Raw genomic sequence first — 20,581 nt, 5'->3', positions numbered from 1 at the left:
GTCTATCCAATGCAATTTTCTGAATCAGCACCCCAGATAACCAAACCGGATCTAAAGTTGGCCAAAAAGTGATTCATAACCTATTTGGTACTAATGTTGGAGAGTGGTTCCTGGTCAAGTGGTCCCTGGTCAAAGTGGTCTCTGATGTAAAAAAGGTTGGGAATCACTGCTCGAGACGCTTATTTATTTATTTAGTTGCTGACTTTAGCCACACAGATACTCTGCCTCAGAAATTCCATTGTGTTACTTATGAGCTGATGTGATTTTTGTATAAAAATCGCAGTTGTTTGCATTATGAATGTCACTTCTCTGGCTGTGTGGCAACGGAGAGTCAGTCTGCTTGAGCTCCTCCAACCCTGGACTTTTTTTTCACATTTGGGAGTTGCCAAATTCTTCATTATCCCACGTATTGATCTGGACCGATGTCTTTCGTCTGAGACTCGGAGCCAAGAGTGTGACCTTAGTCAAGTATCTTGATTAAAGATCTGTCGGGTTTCTTGTAACAGTAGCTGCCTTAAGCTCTCTGGGATCAGTTCCAGAGCCGGTAATTGCATCTTGCATGATCTATGAGAATGTAAAACTATTCTTCTTCCTCCAGGAGAGGCGACTGCTCCCCCTTTCTTGTTTTCCCCAGGTCTCCAAATTCTGTTTTTGTTCTCATCCTTTATTGGTACAGAAGTTCCCAGAAGCCTCAGCCAATATGGCCAATGGCAAAACATCTTAAGCAGTGGTACTGACAGTGGTGGGTTTGGGGACCAGTTCCATTCCCTAATCCAGGGGTGTCAAACTCATTTTCATTGAGGGCTCCTTCAAAAGGGCCATTGAATCCAGAGAGAGAACACATTCTACATAGCTGTTTCTTTCATTGGTGGAACCCGGTGAACCTATTCTGGTGGGAAATTTCTATAACTGATGCATTACCAAATACAACCCACATTCTTGGTGGTCATCCATCAGGATCTATCTATCTATCTATCTATCTATCTATCTATCTATCTATCTATCTATCTATCTTAGGACCTTATCACATTAGGAAATACTCTATGTCTGGGACTGAGAATGATTTTGAACTGGTCCCATCACATGACATTTACCCCATCCCGTCAATATTCCGTCAGAATCCATCTGCAAAGCGTCACAGAAACAGATTATTTGCAGACAGAATTCTAATTGTGTTTTTCGAAATACTACATAATCTTCTGTCGCTGAAGCACTGTTTTTGTGTGTGATAGGAAAATCTGTATGCATCCCATCAGCAACAATACTTTTTAAAAGTCCATAGAATAATGTAAGGGGTGTTTTGAATGGATTGGAAGGAGCTGGCCTTCCATGGTGTGATGAGTCAAAGCACAGTACAGTGTTCCCTCGCTACTTCGTGGTTCGCTTTTTGTGGACTCTCTGTTTTGTAGGTTTTTGCCTCCCAGTTTATGAATGGTTGCCATTGCCCAGAGCGGCGTTCTAATCCCGCATCCTGGCAATGATTGAGTGTGGAAGGGGGTTTCACCCTCCCCCTCGGGAGAGAGGCAGCCAATCAAGAGAGAGAGGAGATACAAAGCAGTATGTAAATCACAGCCTTATAGCCTCTTTCTTATAGCTAGCAAAAAAAAAAAAAAAAAGGTTCACAGTGCCTTTAAATCTCTCCTTGCTTCTGCCTCACCCTCAGAACTGTCACGATGCCAGGGCTCTGCCAATATTTAGGCAGAGATGAATCAAACTCCCGGTTTGTGTTAAACAATTTAATTAAAACAGCACTTACTTTCTTGCTGTTTTAATAGTCCAAAATATAAAACATAACGATAGTACTCAGCCACAGTATAAACAAAAACTGATAACAAAAGCTTCACCTTAGTCAAAGGGTCCAGTCCAGTAGTCAAATGCCGAGAGTTCAATGAGCAAAGTCCAGGGATCAAGAGTCTATACCATAGTCCAAAACCAGTCCAGAGATTTCAAGTTCCAGGGTTCTAAGAGTTCAGGAGACAGATTAGGATACCAAAAATCCAGAGATCTGGGGGGGAAACCAGCAGCATCTACCACCAAAATAAGACGAATACTTTTCTCCCTAACATCAGTCCCAAGGCTAGCTCCTTATATCCAGAAAAACCCAGCTGCAACCTATCTCTTACATACCTCCACTCCTAATTGCTTTCACCCATGAACTCTTACTTACAGATTACTCAGCCCTTTACAGCTTAGACTTACATTAACCCTTCTATCACCAACTGCTAAGCCTACCACCACCAACCACCATCAACTGCAGAACATGATACATGACAGGAACACGATATCCATATATAGGATCCCTATTTCATTGGTTTTCACTTTTTGTGGGTGGTCCTGGAACGTAACACCCACAATAAGTGAGGGAACACTGTATTTTCAAATCATAAGAAACGTAATAATCAGGTGTGATGAGGAGAGTATGCATCCTGTCTCAATACAGGATGCATTCAGTCCTAAAACAAATGTGATACATACTGATCTAAACAGATTCTATCCCAATGTGATAAGGTCCTATCTATCTGTCTGTCTGTCTATGTATCTATCTCTGAAAATATGTATATATGCATGTTTGTATGCATGTTTGTTTGTTCCATGAAGGCTCTTAGATGGCTTTATGGATCTAAACCAAACTCAGTACATGTACCACACATGAGCTAATTTAATATAGTGATGTGGTGGTGGTGGTGGGGGGGGGGGACTAGTAGAGGATAATGGGAGTTGGAGTCCAACAAGGAGGCTGAGTCATCCACTCAATTAAGAGAAGAGCCATTCCTTTGGTCGTGGGTGGGATTCACAGCATCCTGTTCGCAGCATCATCTCCCACTGGCCAATTGGGGCTCATGGGAGTTGCAACCCAGCCAGATCTGGATGGGAGTTGCAGTCTGGTTAGGTCTTGGTCAGAAGAGAGTTGCAGCCTAATGTTGACAATTAGATTTCTAATAAAGAGAATTAGAAATTGCATACCCAGCAGCCTCCAGTGATGCAATGAGTTGAATCCTTGTGCTGGCAGGACTGCTGACCAAAAGGTTGATGGTTCAAATCCAGGGAGTGGGGTGAGCTCCTGCCTGTCAGCTCCAACTTCCCATATGAAGACATGAGAGAAGCCTCCCACAGGATGGTAAAACATCTGGGCACCCCATGGGCAAAGTCCTTGCAGACGGCCAATTATCTCACACCAGAAGCGACTTGCAGTTTCTCAAGTTGCTCCTGACACACACACACAAAACCAAAACACCAACTACATAAACTAGTGTTTAATAACTATGAAGTCCTTGTTTGCTGATAAAGTAATCTCAGTTTCATTACGGAGTCTGACCACTCACGATGGGGTCAGGATGTTACAGTCATGGTCATGCTGGCTGGAGGATTTGGGGAGGTAAACACTCTCATCCCAGTAAATGTTAATGCCGTTTCTTTTGTGATACCTCCTCCTTTGTGTGAGGATAAGAGTGTATTGATACTGAACCAACAACGACCGACTGGGTGAAAAGCATTTCCCAACAGCTACTCTGCGGTAGTAATGGATTACATGCCTGGCTGGATAGAAAAAAGGAGGCTGCCTTGCTCTAGTGAAACGACTCCTGGCACAGCTCTGCAAACAAGGAATATGCATGTTCCTATTGAAGATTTCATTTTCCTTTCCCAAGAAGTGGAAGGAGGGACGGTACTGCGCATCCAATTGGATCACTAATTCAGAGAAAAGTGTGTATCCATGAAAGAGGAGTGAGCATGTTTGGCGCAGTGTGATTAGATGCAGAATGCAGAAGAAATTTCTCTCTTTATTCTTTTGCAGCAATAAAAATTTTACAAAGATACGGGCAACCAAGGGATGTAAGTTGAGCTGTCCTTGAAGAAACATCTCCGCAGATGTCCTTCTCTCTCATTTCTTTTTATCCCTGCCAGAAAGAAACAGCAGAAGTATGACAAATGAAGTATTGGATGCTGCTGTTCTTGAAAGCTCCATCTGAAATGCTGCTGCTTATTTATCATGGGAAGGGATGGAGGGAGGGAGCCAGCAGCCTTGCCCTTATCAGACGAGCTAGATAAAATCATAAAGATACACCATTGAGTACCGAAGCCAGGATCATCCACGCTGTAGTATTTTCAATTTCGATGCATGGATCTGAAGAGTAAACATTGAATAAAGGTAGAAGATCAACAGAATACCACGAACTGTTGAACATACAAATATAGCCAGGCCTCTACATCAACTAGGATGAGAGACATAAAAAAGGTAAAGGTTTCCCCTGACATGTCCGACTCTGGTGGGTGGTGCTCATCTCCATTTCTAAGTCAAAGAGCTGACGTTGTCCATAGACACCTCCTAGGTCACGTGGCCAGCATGACTGTATGGTACGATATTACTTTCCCGCAGAAGCAGTACCTATTGATCTACTCACATTTGCATGTTTTTGAACTGCTAGGTTGGCAGAAGCTGGGGCTAACAGAGGGAGCTCACCCCACTCCCTGGATTCGAACTGCTGACCTTTCGGTCAGCAAGTTCAGCAGCTCAGCAGTTTAACCCCCTTGTACCACCAGAGGGCCCATAGGACACCCATGAAAGTGAAACATTGTAAATAAAGAAAATATACATTTCTTTTCCCTCTTTAGGAATCTCTAGGTCTTCCTGCATGGCTCTATAGTTGATTTCCACTGGAAGCAGACCATAAAATCACAGTGAAGAACTGTGGCAGGACCTCACAACCTCTGAGGATGCCTGCCATGGATGCAGGTGAAACATCAGAAGAGAATGCTTCTGAAACATGGCCATACAGCCTGGAAAACACACAACAACCCAGTGATTCCAGCCATGAAAGCCTTTGACAATACATCTTTGTTATTGTTGTGTATGTCCTTTCCATCTTATGGCCACAATATGGCAAACGTGTGTGTGTGTCTTAAAGTCGCCTATTGATGTATGGCGACCACATGAATACTCAGAGGTGCTTTTGCTAGTCCCTTCCTCTCAAACATAGGCTACACACATGGTATGTGTTGGATGTCTCCCATCCAAGAAGTAATCTGGGCTGACTCTTCTTGAGAACCATTACCATGGAACGATTTATGTATACACCTAAAACATGATAATAGAAATGGTGTATTTAAATATTAGCATCATGTAACTTGAGCAATGTTTCTAACTTAGCTATCTGGATCCATGATAGAAGAGACCCACATTAATTCTGCTATCTGGATCCATGATATCTGGATCCATGAGTCGAGGATTTCAAGATACCGGATCAGACTGTTTCCCACCACATTATATTAACAGATGACTTTTGTCCTATTTACGGTTGGCCCATTAGCAGAAATATAGGTCAGCTCGGTTGAATCCATCATTTAAAATACTCCATGGCCCTTGAGGATTATTTTCCTTCGAAACGATCGCTTTGTATCTCTAAATAAATAAGTGACCTCAAGGGCGAGAGATAATATTAGAGGAGAATTGCCTGCCTATACAGTGTCTGTCTCAGCACTTTAAAAGATTCAGGAAACTGCCGATGCCACAAGAAACTTCAAAGCTGAAGAGCTGAGGGTCTCGTCCCCACCCCCCTTTCAGTTTCTATGTTGGAGATCATTAGGGAAGGAGAGGAAAATAAATCAGGCCATATCATAATAGTTTTATGAGCATCTATGGGTGCTTCATGCATGGGCAAACTTTGGCTCTCCAGGTGTTTTGGACTTCAACTCTCACAATTGTGGGAGTTGAAGTCCAAAACACCTGAAGGGTTGAAGTTTGTTGGAGAATGTAAGAAATAAGTTAGTGTGTGGAAAATAAGATGCATGAAGCTGATTGGTTGAGCTTCGCCTGGGGAGATGGCTGAGCCTGGGACTTTTGGATACTGGTACATTTATCAGGCTTGAGCTCAGCAGAGAAACAGTGAAGCACACAGAAAGACAGAGTTTGGAGTGTGCTCTAGCTTCACGAACTATTGAAGGAGATTAGCCTGGGGAGATGGCTGAGCCTGGGACTTTTGGATACTGGTACATTTATCAGGCTTGAGCTCTGCAGAGAAGCAGAGTGAAGCACACAGAGAGTCAGAGTTTGGAGTGTGCTCTAGCTTCATGAGCTATTGAAGGAGATTAGCCTGGAAAGATGGCTGAGCCTGGGACTTTTGGATACTGGTACATTTATCAGGCTTGAGATCTGCAGAGAAGCAGAGTGAAGCACACAGAGAGTCAGAGTTTGGAGTGTGCTCTAGCTTCATGAGCTATTGAAGGAGATTAGCCTGGGAAGATGGCTGAGCCTGGGACTTTTGGATACTGGTACATTTATCAGGGTTGAGCTCTGCAGAGAAACAGAGTGAAGCACACAGAGAGACAGAGTTTGGAGTGTGCTCTAGCTTCATGAGCTACTGAAGGAGATTATCCACATGGACAAAGAAAGATCATTTTAAATCTCATAAAAGGACATTATGTTAGCAGATGCAATTGATCATATGATTGTAAATATGTTGTTCTGGATTATGAAGAGTAAACTTCTTGTTTTTTATTGTTCACCTGTGTGGCATATTTTCTTTCTCTGGCAAGGCAGTGTGTGGACGGATCAAACATGAACTACACATGATTTTCATTCGTCACAAGTTTGCCTATGCCGGATCTACACTATAGAATTAATGCAGATTGGCATTGTTTTAATTGCTGTGGTTCAATGCTATAGAACTTTGGGAGCTGTAGTTTTTCAGGGTCTTAAGCTCTGCTAAAGAGTGCAGCTGTCTCACCAAACTACAAATCCCTGGATTCCATAGTTAGCCATGACATTTAAAGTGGTGTCAAACTGCATTAATTCTACAGTGTAGACTTCATCTTAGGTCTTCCAGTGCAATTCCAGAATATGCTTTCAGCCAAAGTACAGTTTCGCTATTATCCATGGTTTCAGTTATCTTGGATAATGGGCGTTGCATGGATTTGGTAAATAATGGAAGCATGGTTAAAGTTATTCTTAGCTTTACGGATATTCTTAGCTTTACAGATTAAAAATATGCATTTCACATTTGCAGGTTGTCTCTGTTGCACCTCCAAGACTGATTCATTTCACAATGCACTATTTTTATCCTCCTCCTTTTCCTCCAGCGAGATCACGGAGATCGTTGGTTCCTTTTATAGCTAGGTTAAGTTTGATCTTTTGCAGCCGCTTGAGGGATGTTAATTGCTATATTTCCTTGTAATTTTCTTCTCTAGGAACCAAGTCTGCATTTTTCTTTTGGATGTTTTAAAGCCTTTTAAAAAAAGTGAACAACGAAAGAAAAGTGCTTTCTGTTATTGATGGGGCTGGAGCAACCTGGGCTGCATCTGCACTTCACCGTTATAATAGGTTCATCCCACTTGAAATACAAATGCTGAATATGTTGCTATTTTGGGGAGAAACCAATGTGATTGTCTAATATCTTAAATCAGTGGTTCTCAACCTTATTGATGCCGTGACCCCTTGATACAGTTATTTTTGTTGCTACTTCATAACTGTAATTTTGCTACAGTTATGATTTGTCATGTAAATATCTGATATGCAGGATTTGTTTTCATTCACTGGACCAAATTTGGCACAAAAACCTGAATTTGAATACTGGTGGGGTTGGGAGGGGATTCATTTTGTCATTTGGGAGTTGTAGTTCCTGGGATTTATAGTTAACCTTCAATCAAGAGCATTCTGAACTTCACCAGCAATGGAATTGAACCAATATTGGCACACAGAATTCCCATGACCAAAAGAAAATACTGAAAGGGTTTGGTGGGCATTGAGTTTGGGAGTTGTAATTCGCCTACATCCAAAGAGCACTGTGGACTCAAACAATGATATATCTGGATGTGTCGTCGCGCCTGGGGGCTATAACTCTTAGTGAAAGAGGCATAGACGTGACATCTTTCCCCAGGGGATTGCTTCTTGCCCTCCTTTAGGAAAACTGGAACTCCCAAGGACCAAAACACTGTAGATAACTCAAAATAGGTTTAATTGTTCACAAAAAATTATCCCTTTAAGGCAATAAGCTGGAAGTTTCAAAGGAGTAAAGGAAAATATACATTACAGTCTCTGGTTGTTTTGGGTCCAAGGAGTTTTGCAGCTGAGAAGCTTTTCCAGGTCCCTTTTTCTCAATAGCTGTGAATGCTGGAGCAATCCACAACCCCAGTCCAAATGGCCTACGTTTGAAGACACAAAGCCTTCCTCTGGTGCCAAAGGACTGGTTTGAAGGCACCTGAGTCTTCCCAACGTCATCCAGGTTGATCTGAACATGAAGCATAAGTCTCAAGGGTAAGAACCTCAGAATTGGTGCTGAGAGGTAACTTAATCAAGGGCTTCAGAGCCAAGTCTCTCTCTCACATCCATCTGATAGAAAGTTTGATGGTGAAATGAAAAAGGAAACACTGGCCTGCTCCAGGAAGAGGTGGAGCCAAACAATTGAGCTTAGGAAGCAATATAATTGGTGCAAACAACATTGATTGACAGCTATAAATAACCAATCAATCCAGCTATACATTTACAGGGTAAAAAGGCAAAATCAGGCATGATACAACAATTCAAATCTTGCAACGTATAGTTCTACATGTAGGTGGCGCCACTTGCGCCGTCACACTGGACCAAACTTGGCACGGATACTCAATATGCCCAAATGTGAAAACTGGTGGAATTTGGTGAGTATAGACTTTGACATTTGGGAGTTGTCATTGCTGGGATTTATAGTTCACCTACAATCAAAGAGCTTTCTGAACCCCGCCAATGATAGAATCAGGCCAAACTTTCCACACAGAACCCCATGACCAAAATAAAATACTGTGTTTGGTCTTTGTCAACCCCTTTGACACCCCCTGGTGACCTCCCAGAGGTCCAGACCCCAAGGTTGAGAAACACTGTCTTAAATGTTTCCCAGCTGTGCACCCATATAATTAAACCATTAAATAGAGCACCCTTTTGAAACCCAAATCCAGATTTGTTCAATTGGCAAGTTTTACCTTATGCATGACTTAAAAGTTTTCTCTGATGTAATAGTACAGGTACTTTTTGAGAAATTCAGTGTGCTCTACCAAAGAAAGAAATTGTGTTTTGCACAGAACAGAGGCAGCTGGAATCTCAAGAGAAGTTACTTTTCTGTGGCTAAAGGGGTTGAAGCTTTTCTTACCTGTCTTTTATCAATCCTCCCTAATCCCACCAGTATTCAAATTTGGGCGTATTGGGTATTTGTGCCAAATTTGGTCCATTGGATGAAAATACAACCTGCATATCAGATATTTACATTACGATTCATAACAGTAGCAAAATTAGAGTGATGAGGTAGCAACAAAAATAATGGTATGGTTGGATGTCACCACAACATGAGGAACTGTATTAAGGGGTCAGGCATTAGGAAGGTTGAGAAACACTGCTTTAAATGAAGCCAACATGCAACAGTAGCACAAAGATCACCTAAATCAGAGGAAGAACAACTTGAGAGAAGGAACAGCTATTAAATCATATCCAAAATGACAAAGGATGCTCTCAATGTGACTTTGTGCAGCTCAGCAGGGTGTCACTGCAACTTAACTCAGTGCCTGATAGCTGCATTATAAACAACAGGGGATGTAATGATACCTTCCTGTTCCACAATCAATAATGTCTGAAATCTTGTGCTGAGCATTTCTGGTGTATTTTTAAAGAACTCCTCTTTCAAAATCTTACTTCTGAATAGCAATGCAGTGAATGGACAAACCCAGAAGTCTTTGGACTCCATATACGAGTCTACAGATATTATCTTGGCTGCAGAAAAGCTCAGAAACCAACACAAGATTTGGTATATTTCCACTAGTGAAAGGTCATGCCTCCAGCTAAATATACATCACATAAAACTACATTTTTTTGTCCCTCACTTATTGTAGACTATTTTCTATGACAGTTCTTTATGTGCTCACAGGCACACTTTCTCTAAAGAACAAGAACCAAGGTACAGTATAATTCACGATGTCAAAACCCAGAGACGACTAGTTCCAAATCACTACCACTGATCAGAACCAATATTCATCCCCACTAAGGGTTGTTATGTTATTTTTACCCAAAGGCTTACACAAATATGCAGTAAATTAGACTTTCTATTTAAAAAGACACACTCATCTCATGCCTCTGCCTTCAAATCAATATCATTCACCTTTGAATCAAAGTACAAAACCTGAGATACAAGGGGCATTCATTAAAGATTTTCCCTGACCCACTTCTATTTATCACAGAACGCTGAAATTGCGCTTGTGAAATGATAGGTTAGGTTCTAATATACAACTCAGATCTGATAACGGTCTTGATTTTACAGGTGCTGAAGTGATGTGAGGTTTGATAATAGACCCAGTGCAATACAGAGCAGTTATCAAGTTCCTTTCCTTGAAAGACTGTACACCAAAGGAGGCGTTTGATGAGAGGAAGGAGTTTTATGGTGATGATTCCCCATCATATGATGTAGTCAAGAACTGGCATTGTCAATTCAAAAACTTTCTAATTGTAGTCCAAATGCATGGCCAAGACAGCTAATCCTAAACATGACAACTGGGGAAATATAAACAAAATGGAGCAATGCATTGAGATGTAATTATTTAAGGATTATGGATCCAGTAAAAGATGAAACTCTATCATTTTTGGCTCCATTTGGCTGGTTTGAGAGAGAGTCCTAAACAATAATATTTTCCAAACTCTGATCTTGGAGACGTACAAGGAGCATTCATTAAAGGCTTCCCCGGACCCACTTCCTGTGGACTTAGAGTAGTGAAACTTGGCACAGTTATGAGTCCTTCTCTCCATCGGTGCCACCTAGGAACACACACTTCTCCCATCTTTTAAAGCAACTGAATGCACCTCGCTTATACGAAGTTGACAGGTTGCTCCAAAAGCCACACTGTGACTTGGGAAATCAGAGTTTCATCATCTGAAAAATGCTTGCCCTTCAAAAATAACTTCATTGTTGGAAAGAGGTGGAAGTCCGATGGTGCGAGGTCAGGTGAATAAGGGGGATGCGGCCAAATTCCAAAGCCACAGGAGCATGCTTCCATTTGGGCAACATGTGAGTTGTGAACTTAAAGTTTTACTTTTACAGTTTTTCCAGCTGTACAAGGTTTTATTGAGAAATTCACTGTTCTCTCCCATTGCACAGAGCAGGACAACCTGGATCTCAAGGGAAGTCTCCAATGTTATAGTGAGTCCAATGCTCAAACCACTATGCCACACTTGTGTCATATGGCCAACACGGTTACCTTCAAATATATCTCCTGGATTCTAAGAGCCCAGGATGTGATTTTGGAGATGGACCGTTGTGGCTACGGCAGGCTTCATTTGAAATCGTGAGCTAGGATCACAAGAGATGGGAAACAGATATTATCCTTGGTCAAAATGGGTCTTTAAGATGTTCTCTTTTGTCCTATCAGGAAACTGGTACTTGGGACATAGCAACAAGGAGATGTATGACTTTGGCTTCATCTACACTGACATATAAAATTCAGATTACCCATGTTGAACTGGATTATATGGCGGTGTAGAATAAGGCCCCTTCCACACAGCTGTATAAAGTCCACATTGAACTGGATTATATGGCTGTGTGGGCTCAGATAATCCAGTTCAAATATTGTGGATTATCTGCCTTGATATTCTGGGTTTTGTGGCTGTGTGGAAGAGCCCTCATATAATCCAGTTCAAAGCAGATATTGTGGATTATCTCCCTTGATATTTTGGGTTATGTGGCTGTGTGGGAGAGCCCTCATATAATCCAATTCAAAGCAGATAATCTGGACTATCTGCTTTGATAATCTGGATTATATGGTGGTGAAGATCCAGCCCAAGAAATTACACTGAAGCATTATAATCAAGGGGAATAATAAACAAAGGTAAAGGAGAGAAAAGAAGGAGAATTATTTTTTTATTCTTGATACACCTTCTTCTCCCTTCCTTTCTTTCCCTTCTTTTCCTCATTCTTTCCTTCCTTCCTTCCTTCCTTCCTTCCTTCCTTCCTTCCTTCTTTCCTTCCTTCTCCCTTCCTTTCTTTCCCTTCTTTTTCTCCTTCCTTCCTTCCATTTCAAGTCCTTCCTGACTTATGGCAAACCTTTCATGGGGTTTTCTGGGGCTGAGAGATTGTGACTTCTTCAAGGTCAGGTTGAACAGGGATTTGAACTCTGGATTGTTGAGTTGCCGCTCAACACTCAAACCGCTACATGTCATCTGGATATTTCTTTTCAAACTCTGTGAATTACAGCATCCAGTATCACGTCCTGCCAATGCGTTTGCCCCATCTGGAGGAGGCTATATATTGTGTAATTGGCAGAGAACAAATCTTTACCAGATGCAGACTTCTTAATGGTTCAGAATCTATGTGTAATGCTGTGACCTTGTTTTCCTTCCCATGTATGATGAGCAAAATTGACATATCTGAAAGCAGAGCACGGATAAAAGTCTTTTCGCTGACGCACGAGAAGCCGGTGCACAGTGGGATTTCTCACTGCACTTGCTGTGCTCAAATTGATATAACAGCAATGGAAAGCAGGGATAGCAGAGCAGAGCCGTTCCTTGGAAAGTTTTGGGAAGGAAATGGGAAATTAGATTTGGGTATCTTCAAAAAGGTCTTCCTAGACGGGGTGGTAGGACAGTGGAAGCTTTTTCTTGCAAGTGCTGAAATATATATATGATCATCTAGGCCAGAGCTTGGAAAATCTTCCAACTGCTGGATCTTTGAAGTATTCTGGGAGTTGTAGACCAAATGACCAAATGATCTCTGCTCCAGATGTTGTTTGAGTGCAGCATCCATCATCTTTAGCCAGGATAGTTGAGGGATTATGGAAGCTACAATCCAACATCATCTGGAGAGACACATAACTCATCTGTATTGCAAATTTTAACCAGATGAGATTGCAAAAGAAGGGTTACATTCCCATCAAAGCAAGATAATACTTTTGAGAAGCAGGTGATTGCTCAACCTGTGATAATCTTTGGAGGCTTTTAAACAGAGGCTAGTTGGCCATCTGTCAGGGGTGCTTTGAATGTGATTTTCCTGCTTCTTGGCAAGCGGTTGGACTGGATGGTCCACAAGGTCTCTTCCAACTCTATGATTCTAATATTCTATCTTATTTTGTTTAGGGGATGGATATATGTGTGCTTGTGTTGCATCTTTCGACTGTAAATATTGATTTAAATGTTTGCATCCCTGTCTGTGTCGCATGAGCAGCATACAACAAAATCAATTTCAAACAATAGAAGGCTAGAAAAGAGCCAAAAAGCAAGAAAAAGACTGAAAGAGCTATTGAAGGATTTCACAGGCTTAAATGACATTTAAAATCAGTAAAAACAGTTTAAAACAATTGAAAACCATTAGTATGCTTTTTGAAAATATGGGCATAATAAGTTTCAGAGAAGTGAAAATTTTGAAGGTTAGGTGAGCTTCATGTTTCACATCATGGTTCAGATGTGCAAAGTTAGGTATATTTGAATTAAAATATAGGCCCAATGTGTTTCTTCTCCTGGGTTGCTCCGAGTTTTGGGGCCTGTATGGCTGTGTTCCAGTAGCATTCTCTCCTAACATTTCACCTGCACCCGTGGCTGGCATCTTCAGAGAATAAACAATGTATTGTCGAAGGCTTTCATGGCTGGAATCACTGGGTTGCTGTGAGTTTTGTGAGCTGCATAGCCATGTTGCAGCAGCATTTTCTCCTGACGTTTCACCTGCATCTGGTTTCACCTGGTTCCCTCTGAAGATGCCAGCCTCTGAAGATAAACCTCCGAAGATGCCTTTAGCTACAGATGCAGGCGAAACGTCAGGAGAGAATGCTGCTGGAACATGCACACAACACTCACAGCAACTCAGTGATTCCAGCCATTTTTTTTCATATCAGAAACTGTAAGTTGCTTCTGGTGTGAGAAAATTGACTGCCTCCAAGGGAAGCCTGGATGTTTTACCATCCTGTGGGAGGCTTCTCTCCTATCCCTGCATGGGAAGCTGGAGCTGACAGACGGGAGCTCACCCTGCTCCCTGGATTCGAACTGCTGGCCTTTCAATCCCATTGTGCCACTGGGAGCTCCATTCCAGCCACGAAAGCCTTTGACAATACATTGTTTCTTCTCCATCTGCAAGTCTGCTTTGCACAGTGACATTACAGCCAATGCACCCTTTTTGCCCAGCGGAAAAGACAGGAGTGACATTTTGTGTCTTTGCAAATATCTAGGTGAGAAAAGAGCAAATGTCGTTCAAGTGTCAGATTTCTTGCTGATTGGTTTAGATACGAAAAGGCAGGCAGGGAGATCTCTGTCTCTCTCTCTCATTCTTCAGTCCAAGGGAAAGGACAACCTCTTGACCGGAGGGACCTTGGAAAGTAAATGTCGGCATTGCTTGGTTGCCAAGTTAAAAACTTTACTCAGCACAAGATTACTTTCTATTTGTTTGTTTGTGTAATGAAATCCTTGGCATTGTATCCCTCTTGTTTGTCCCAGATTTTAAATCTTCCTTCTTAGAGAGGCATGAATGACCCTCATCCTTGCTCTTCTTCTGGCAGCAGGCCAAAGCATCAGACTTTTGCAAACCAACTAGAGCTGGACTTTTGAATGCTATGCAGTGCTGCTTTTAGGTTTTTTAAAGGGTCTGTTGTGGGAACCACTCTACTTTTTGTCTGTTCTTTAACGTTACTATCCAGCCCAGCATTTCTCAACCTAGGGGTCGGGACCCTTGGGAGAGTCACGAGGGAGTGTCAGAGGGGTCACCAAAGACCTTCAGAAAACACCGTATTTTCTGTTGGTCATGGGGGTTCTGTGTGGGAAGTTTGGCCCGATTCTGTCATTGGAGTTCAGAATGCTCTTTGTTTGTAGGTGAACTATGAATCCCAGTAACTACAACTCCCAAATGTAAAATCTCTTTTCCCCAAACTCCACCAGTATTCACATTTGGGCATATTGAGAATTCATGCCAAATTTGGTCCCGATCCATCACTGTTTAGATCCACAGTGCTCTTTGGATTTAGGTGAACTACAACTCCAAAACTCAAGGTCAATACCCACCAAACTCTTCTAGTATTTTCTGTTGGTCATGGGAGTTCTGTGTGCCAAGTTTGGTCAAATTCCATCATTGGTGGAGTTCAGAATGCTCTTTGATTGTGGGTGAACTATAACTCCAAGCAATTACAACTCACAAATGATATAATCAATCCTCCCTAACCCCACCAGGATTCAAAATTGGGCATATTGGGTTTTGTGCCAAATTTAGTCCAGTGAATAAAAATACATCCTGCATAATGTAATACAATATAATACTAGTAATAATAATACAATATTATAATTATATATTTACATTACATGTAATATTACTAATAATATTACAATATAATGGTATAGTGCAATATAGTAATATATAATACTGATATTGAACTATGCTAATAATATAATATATTATATGAAAATATATCTTTTAAGCTGCTCTGAGTCCCCTTTGGGGTGAGAAGGGTGGCATATAAATGCCGTAAATAAATAAATAAATAAATATTGGATATTTACATTACAATTCATAACAGTAGCAAAATTACAGTTATGAAGTAGCAACGAAAATAATGTTATGTTTGGAAGTCACCACAACATGCGGAACTATATTAAGGGGCCGCAGCATTAGGAAGGTTGAGAAACACTGGTCTAAACCCTGGAGCAGATTCCTTACACATCTACCATTAGATCAGCCAGCTGTGTCTACCTTATGTGCTCATGGACACCAATGAGAGAGTGAGCTTTGGATTGTCACTTTTGAAATAAAGCTGTCGTTATCTCTCTTTCATAGCCATCTTCTATGTGCTGAGTCAGGTTCAGCACTTGCGATGTGCAGCTTTTGCCTTTCCTGAAGCCAGCTTGCTGTGGAATCAGACATGGGTCTAGTTTTTCCATAATTCTATGCAAAATAAGTCTCTCCAGAACTTTGTAGAGGTGGCACAACAGGGAGATTGGTCTATAGCTTTTTGGATCATTACGGTCTTTGCCTGGCTTCAAGATGGCAATGACTCTTGCTTTCCTCCAGATTTTGGGGATCTGACAGGATGCAGTGCAGTTGTTCATCAGCTCCAGCAGTCAGTGCCTTGCTTTTGGGCCAAAATTTTTGATTTGTTCCATCCGTAGATCATCCAGGCCAGCTGCTTTGCTATTTTTACATGCTGCACAATGCACACATGCACAATGGAAGACGTCCTCGCGGCAACACCAGAGGCACTCCAAGTGGCCAGATTCTGGTCAAAGGACATTTAATCAACTACCAAGCTTGCAAACCTTGTGTTTTGTCTGTTTGTTTGTTTTGTTAAAAATGTAATACAAATGTCTGGTTGCTCCTGACACGATAAATAAACAAATAAAATCTCTCTTTCATGTCTTTCAGCTTACCTCTGTTTCGTCATGTGTGCCCTGGGCGTGACCGCAGGCGCCCACCGTCTGTGGAGTCACAGGTCCTACAAAGCCAAGCTGCCTTTGCGGATATTCCTGGCGATAGCCAATTCCATGGCATTTCAGGTTGGCATGTCTGCCGCACCATATGTGTGCAAACGGTTCGATTTCTGTGCCTTATAGTCATATAGGACACTGCTTTGCACCAACTCAGAATGGTAGAATAGGAGGATAATCACTATTAGTGCTGTAATTGTGAACAATTGTATGGCAAGGAGTTGGATTAGATGGGCTTCATGTTCCCTTTCAGGTCTTTGTTGAATGAATTAGGCCAGGCATGGGCAAACTTTGGCCCTCCAGGTGTTTTGGACTTCAACTCCCACAATTCCTAACAGCCTACCGGCTGTTAGGAATTGTGGGAGTTGAAGTCCAAAACACCTGGAGGGCCAAAGTTTGCCCATGCCTGATTTAAGCAAATCCCTTGTTGAGTGCAATGGCAATGCAAGATTTGGACCATGCACAAGATACAGACCTGAATGAAAGAAAGATACTGTGCAGTAAAAGCCTTGCCAAGAACGGTAGTGTCCCCAACCATGTCATCATGTTCGAAATGAGAATAATCATGGCTATGAAGTTAGGATTCAAACCTAGTCTAGACTTATTCTTAAACACGATGGAGTAAATGTCTCAGGAAGATGATTTGGGATATTATTAAAAGACAATAAAAACTTATTTAAATTATCATTATTCAAGAAAAAGCATGGGATTACTGAGCTGCTGTGAGTTTTCTCAGGCTGTATGGTCATGTTCCAGAAGCATTGTCTCCTGACGTTTTGCCCACGTCTACGGCAGCTATCCTCAGAGGTTGTGATATCTGTTGGAAACTTGGCAAGTGAGATTTATATATCTCTGGAATGACCAGGGTGGAAGAAAGAACTCTTGTCTGTTTGAGGCCAATGTGAATGTTGCAGTTGGCCACCTTGATTAGCACTGAATGGCCTTGCAGCTTCAAAGATTGGCTGATTCCTGCCTGGGGGAAACCTTTGTTGGGAGGTCTTAGCTGGCCTTGATTGATTCTTGTCTGGAATTCCCCTGTTTTTTGGGGTTTTTTTTAGTGTTCCTCTTTATTTACTGTCCTGATGTTAAGAGTTTTTTAAAAACCGGTAGCCAGATTTTGTTCATTTTCATTGTTTCCTCCTTTCTGTTGAAATTGTCCATATGCTTGTGGTTTTCAATGGCTTCTATCTATGTCAGACTACACAAAGACGTCACTGAAATCCACAAGCATGTGGATAATTTCAACACAAAGAGAAAACAGTGAAAATGAACAAAATCTGGTTACTAGTATTTAAAAAAAACCTCTAAAATCAGGAGAGTAAATAAAGAGGGACATTCATAAAACGTGGGAGTTCCTGACAAGAAACAATCAGGGCCAGCTAACACCTTCCAGCAAAGGAAGGTGCTTCTTGGCAGGGGGTTGGACTGGATGGCCCATGAGGTCTCTTCCAACTCTATGATTCTTTGATTTCCCCAGGCAGGAATCAGCCAGGCTTTGAAACTACAAAGCCATTCAAGGTGACCAATTGCAACATTCACACTTGCCTCAAGCAAACAATAGTTCTTTCTCCCATCCTGAACATTCCACAGATATATAAACTTCACGTGCCTTGTTTCCAACAGACCTCACAACCTCTGAGGATGCCTGCCATAGATGTAGGCAAAACGTCAGGAGAGAATGCTTCTGGAACATGGCCATACAGCCCAGAAAACTCACAGCAACCCAGTGATTCTGGCTATGAAACCACTGACAACACATGGAACTATTCTTACCTCTTTGTTGTTGTCATCTACCTCCAAGTTGTTTTCAATGTATGGCAGCCCTAATGTGACCTTATCAAAAGATGTTTGCCTTTGATTTCTTCTGAAGTTGAAAGAGTGTGACTCACCCAAGGTCACCCAGTGGGTTTCCATGGTTGGCTTCCAGAGTTGGAGTACTCAAACTGTTATATTATGGCAACTCTCATTTCTATTTCCTAGGATGCAAAATAATATGATCAAACTTTAATATGGAGCTGGCCTGACATGGTGAGTTGAGCACTGGACTATGTTTTTGGAGACTAGTGTCCAAATCCCATCTCAGCCATAGAAACCCACTGGGTTTTTTTTTAATTTATTTCGTGTCAGGGCAGCCAATCAATTATATTACATTTCTATATTACATCTACATCTACACAAATGACCAGCCACTGCCAGAAGGGACAGAGAGTTTCATCTATGCTGATGATCGTGCCATTACTGCTCAAGCAGGGAGCTTTGAGATGGTAGAACAGAAGCTTTCCGAAGCTCTAGGTGCTCTTACTGCCTATTACAGGGAAAACCAGCTGATCCCCCAACCCATCTAAAACACAGACATGTGCCTTTCATCTCAAGAACAGAGAAGCATCCCGAGCTCTGAAGATCACCTGGGAAGGAATCCCACTGGAGCATTGCAGCACACCCAAATACCTGGGAGTCACTCTGGACCATGCTCTTACCTACAAGAAGCATTGCCTGAACATCAAGCAAAAAGTGGGTGCCAGAAACAATATCATACGAAAGCTGACTGGCACAACCTGGGGATCACAACCAGATACAGTGAAGACATCTGCCCTTGCACTGTGCTACTCTGCTGCTGAGTATGCATGCCCAGTGTGGAACACATCTCACCACACTAAAACAGTGGATGTGGCTCTTAATGAGACATGCCGCATTATCACGGGGTGTCTGCGCCCTATACCACTGGAGAAATTACACTGCTTACCCGGTATTGCACCACCTGATATCTGCCGGGAAGTAGCAGCCAATAGTGAAAGGACCAAGTCAGAGACATCTCCAGCTCATCCCGTTTGGGTATCAGCCAGCACGTCAACGACTTAAATCTAGAAATAGTTTTCTAAGATCTACAGAGACACTCGCTGGAACACCTCAGCAAGTGAGAGTCCAAAAGTGGCAGCCTCAAACCCAGAACCTCAACCAATGGCTGATACCAAATGAGAGACTGCCCGCTGGGCACACAGAGGACTGGGTGACTTGGAAGGCGTTGAACAGACTGCACTCTGGCACCACGAGATGCAGAGCCGACCTCAAGAAATGGGGCCACAAAGTGGAATCCTCGACATGCGAGTGTGGAGAGGAGCAAACCACTGACCACCTGCTGCAATGCAGCCTGAGCCCTGCCACGTGCGCAATGGAGGACCTTCTTGCAGCAACACCAGAAGCACTCCAAGTGGCCAGATACTGGTCAAAGGACATTTAATCACTACCAAACTCACACATTTTGTATTATGTCTGTTTGTTTGTTTGCTTTGTTCTGTTAGAAATGTAATATAATATAAACCCACTGGGTGACCTTGGGCAAGTCATACTCTCTCAGCTTCAGAGGAAGGCAATGATCATTCCCCCTCTGAATAAGCCTTGCCACAAAAACAGCAATAAGAGGGTGGGTTATTAGCTATTCTCCTTCGGATGATAAAAAGGCTTTAGGTTGACTTTGAGCGAAATCACTAAGCCTTCCCTGCTGTTCTTCCTTGCAGAATGATATTTTCGAATGGGCCCGAGACCATCGAGTGCATCACAAATACTCTGAGACAGATGCGGACCCCCACAATGCCCAGCGGGGCTTCTTTTTCTCCCACATTGGCTGGCTATTTGTCCGGAAACATCGGGATGTAATTGAGAAAGGAAGCAAGCTGGACTTCAGTGACCTGCTGAATGACCCTGTCGTTATATTTCAACGAAAGTAAGTGAAATTTAGAGACGGGGAGATTGAAGAGTACAATCTGTACTCCATATTTATCGAGGTTAGAGGGACAGAACTTCCATGGAAGGGAGAGAACCAAGAATACAAAAAAATGCTTTTTTTTTTTACCTGATTCCTTTTCTATAAATCTCTAAATCAGCTTTTATCAACGTGGGAGTTGAGACCCCTGAGGGAGTCACCAGGGGGTATCAAAGGGATCGATAAAGACCATCAGAAAACACAGTATTTTCTGGTGGTTATAGGGGTTATGTGTGGGAAGTTTGGCCCAATTCTATCATTGGCGGAGTTCAGAATGCTCTTTGATTGTAGGTGAACTATAAATCCCAGCAACTACAACTCCCAAATGTCAAGTCTATTTTCTCCAAATTCCACCAGTGTGAACATTTAGACATATTGAGTGTTCATGCAAAGTTTGGTCCTGATCCATCATTGATTTGAGTCCACAG

The 20,581-nt window shown here is 42.1% G+C and overlaps 1 protein-coding gene across 1 annotated transcript in view; it reads left to right on the top strand.

Annotated features, from left to right (window-relative positions):
• The window catches only part of SCD5 (stearoyl-CoA desaturase 5), a 56,680-nt gene that overhangs the window by 22,191 nt on the left and 13,908 nt on the right, over nucleotides 1–20,581 (top strand). The window contains exons 2-3 of the mRNA XM_060779327.2: nucleotides 16,332–16,462; nucleotides 19,909–20,114. Of these exons, the coding sequence (XP_060635310.2) occupies nucleotides 16,332–16,462; nucleotides 19,909–20,114 (337 nt within the window). The remainder of the gene's footprint in view (nucleotides 1–16,331; nucleotides 16,463–19,908; nucleotides 20,115–20,581) is intronic.

Source organism: Anolis sagrei, chromosome 5 (assembly GCF_037176765.1).
Source record: "Anolis sagrei isolate rAnoSag1 chromosome 5, rAnoSag1.mat, whole genome shotgun sequence".
Lineage (NCBI taxonomy): Eukaryota > Metazoa > Chordata > Lepidosauria > Squamata > Dactyloidae > Anolis > Anolis sagrei.
Note: the sequence above shows the minus strand (reverse complement) of the source record. Positions and strands in the feature narration are given on the sequence as shown.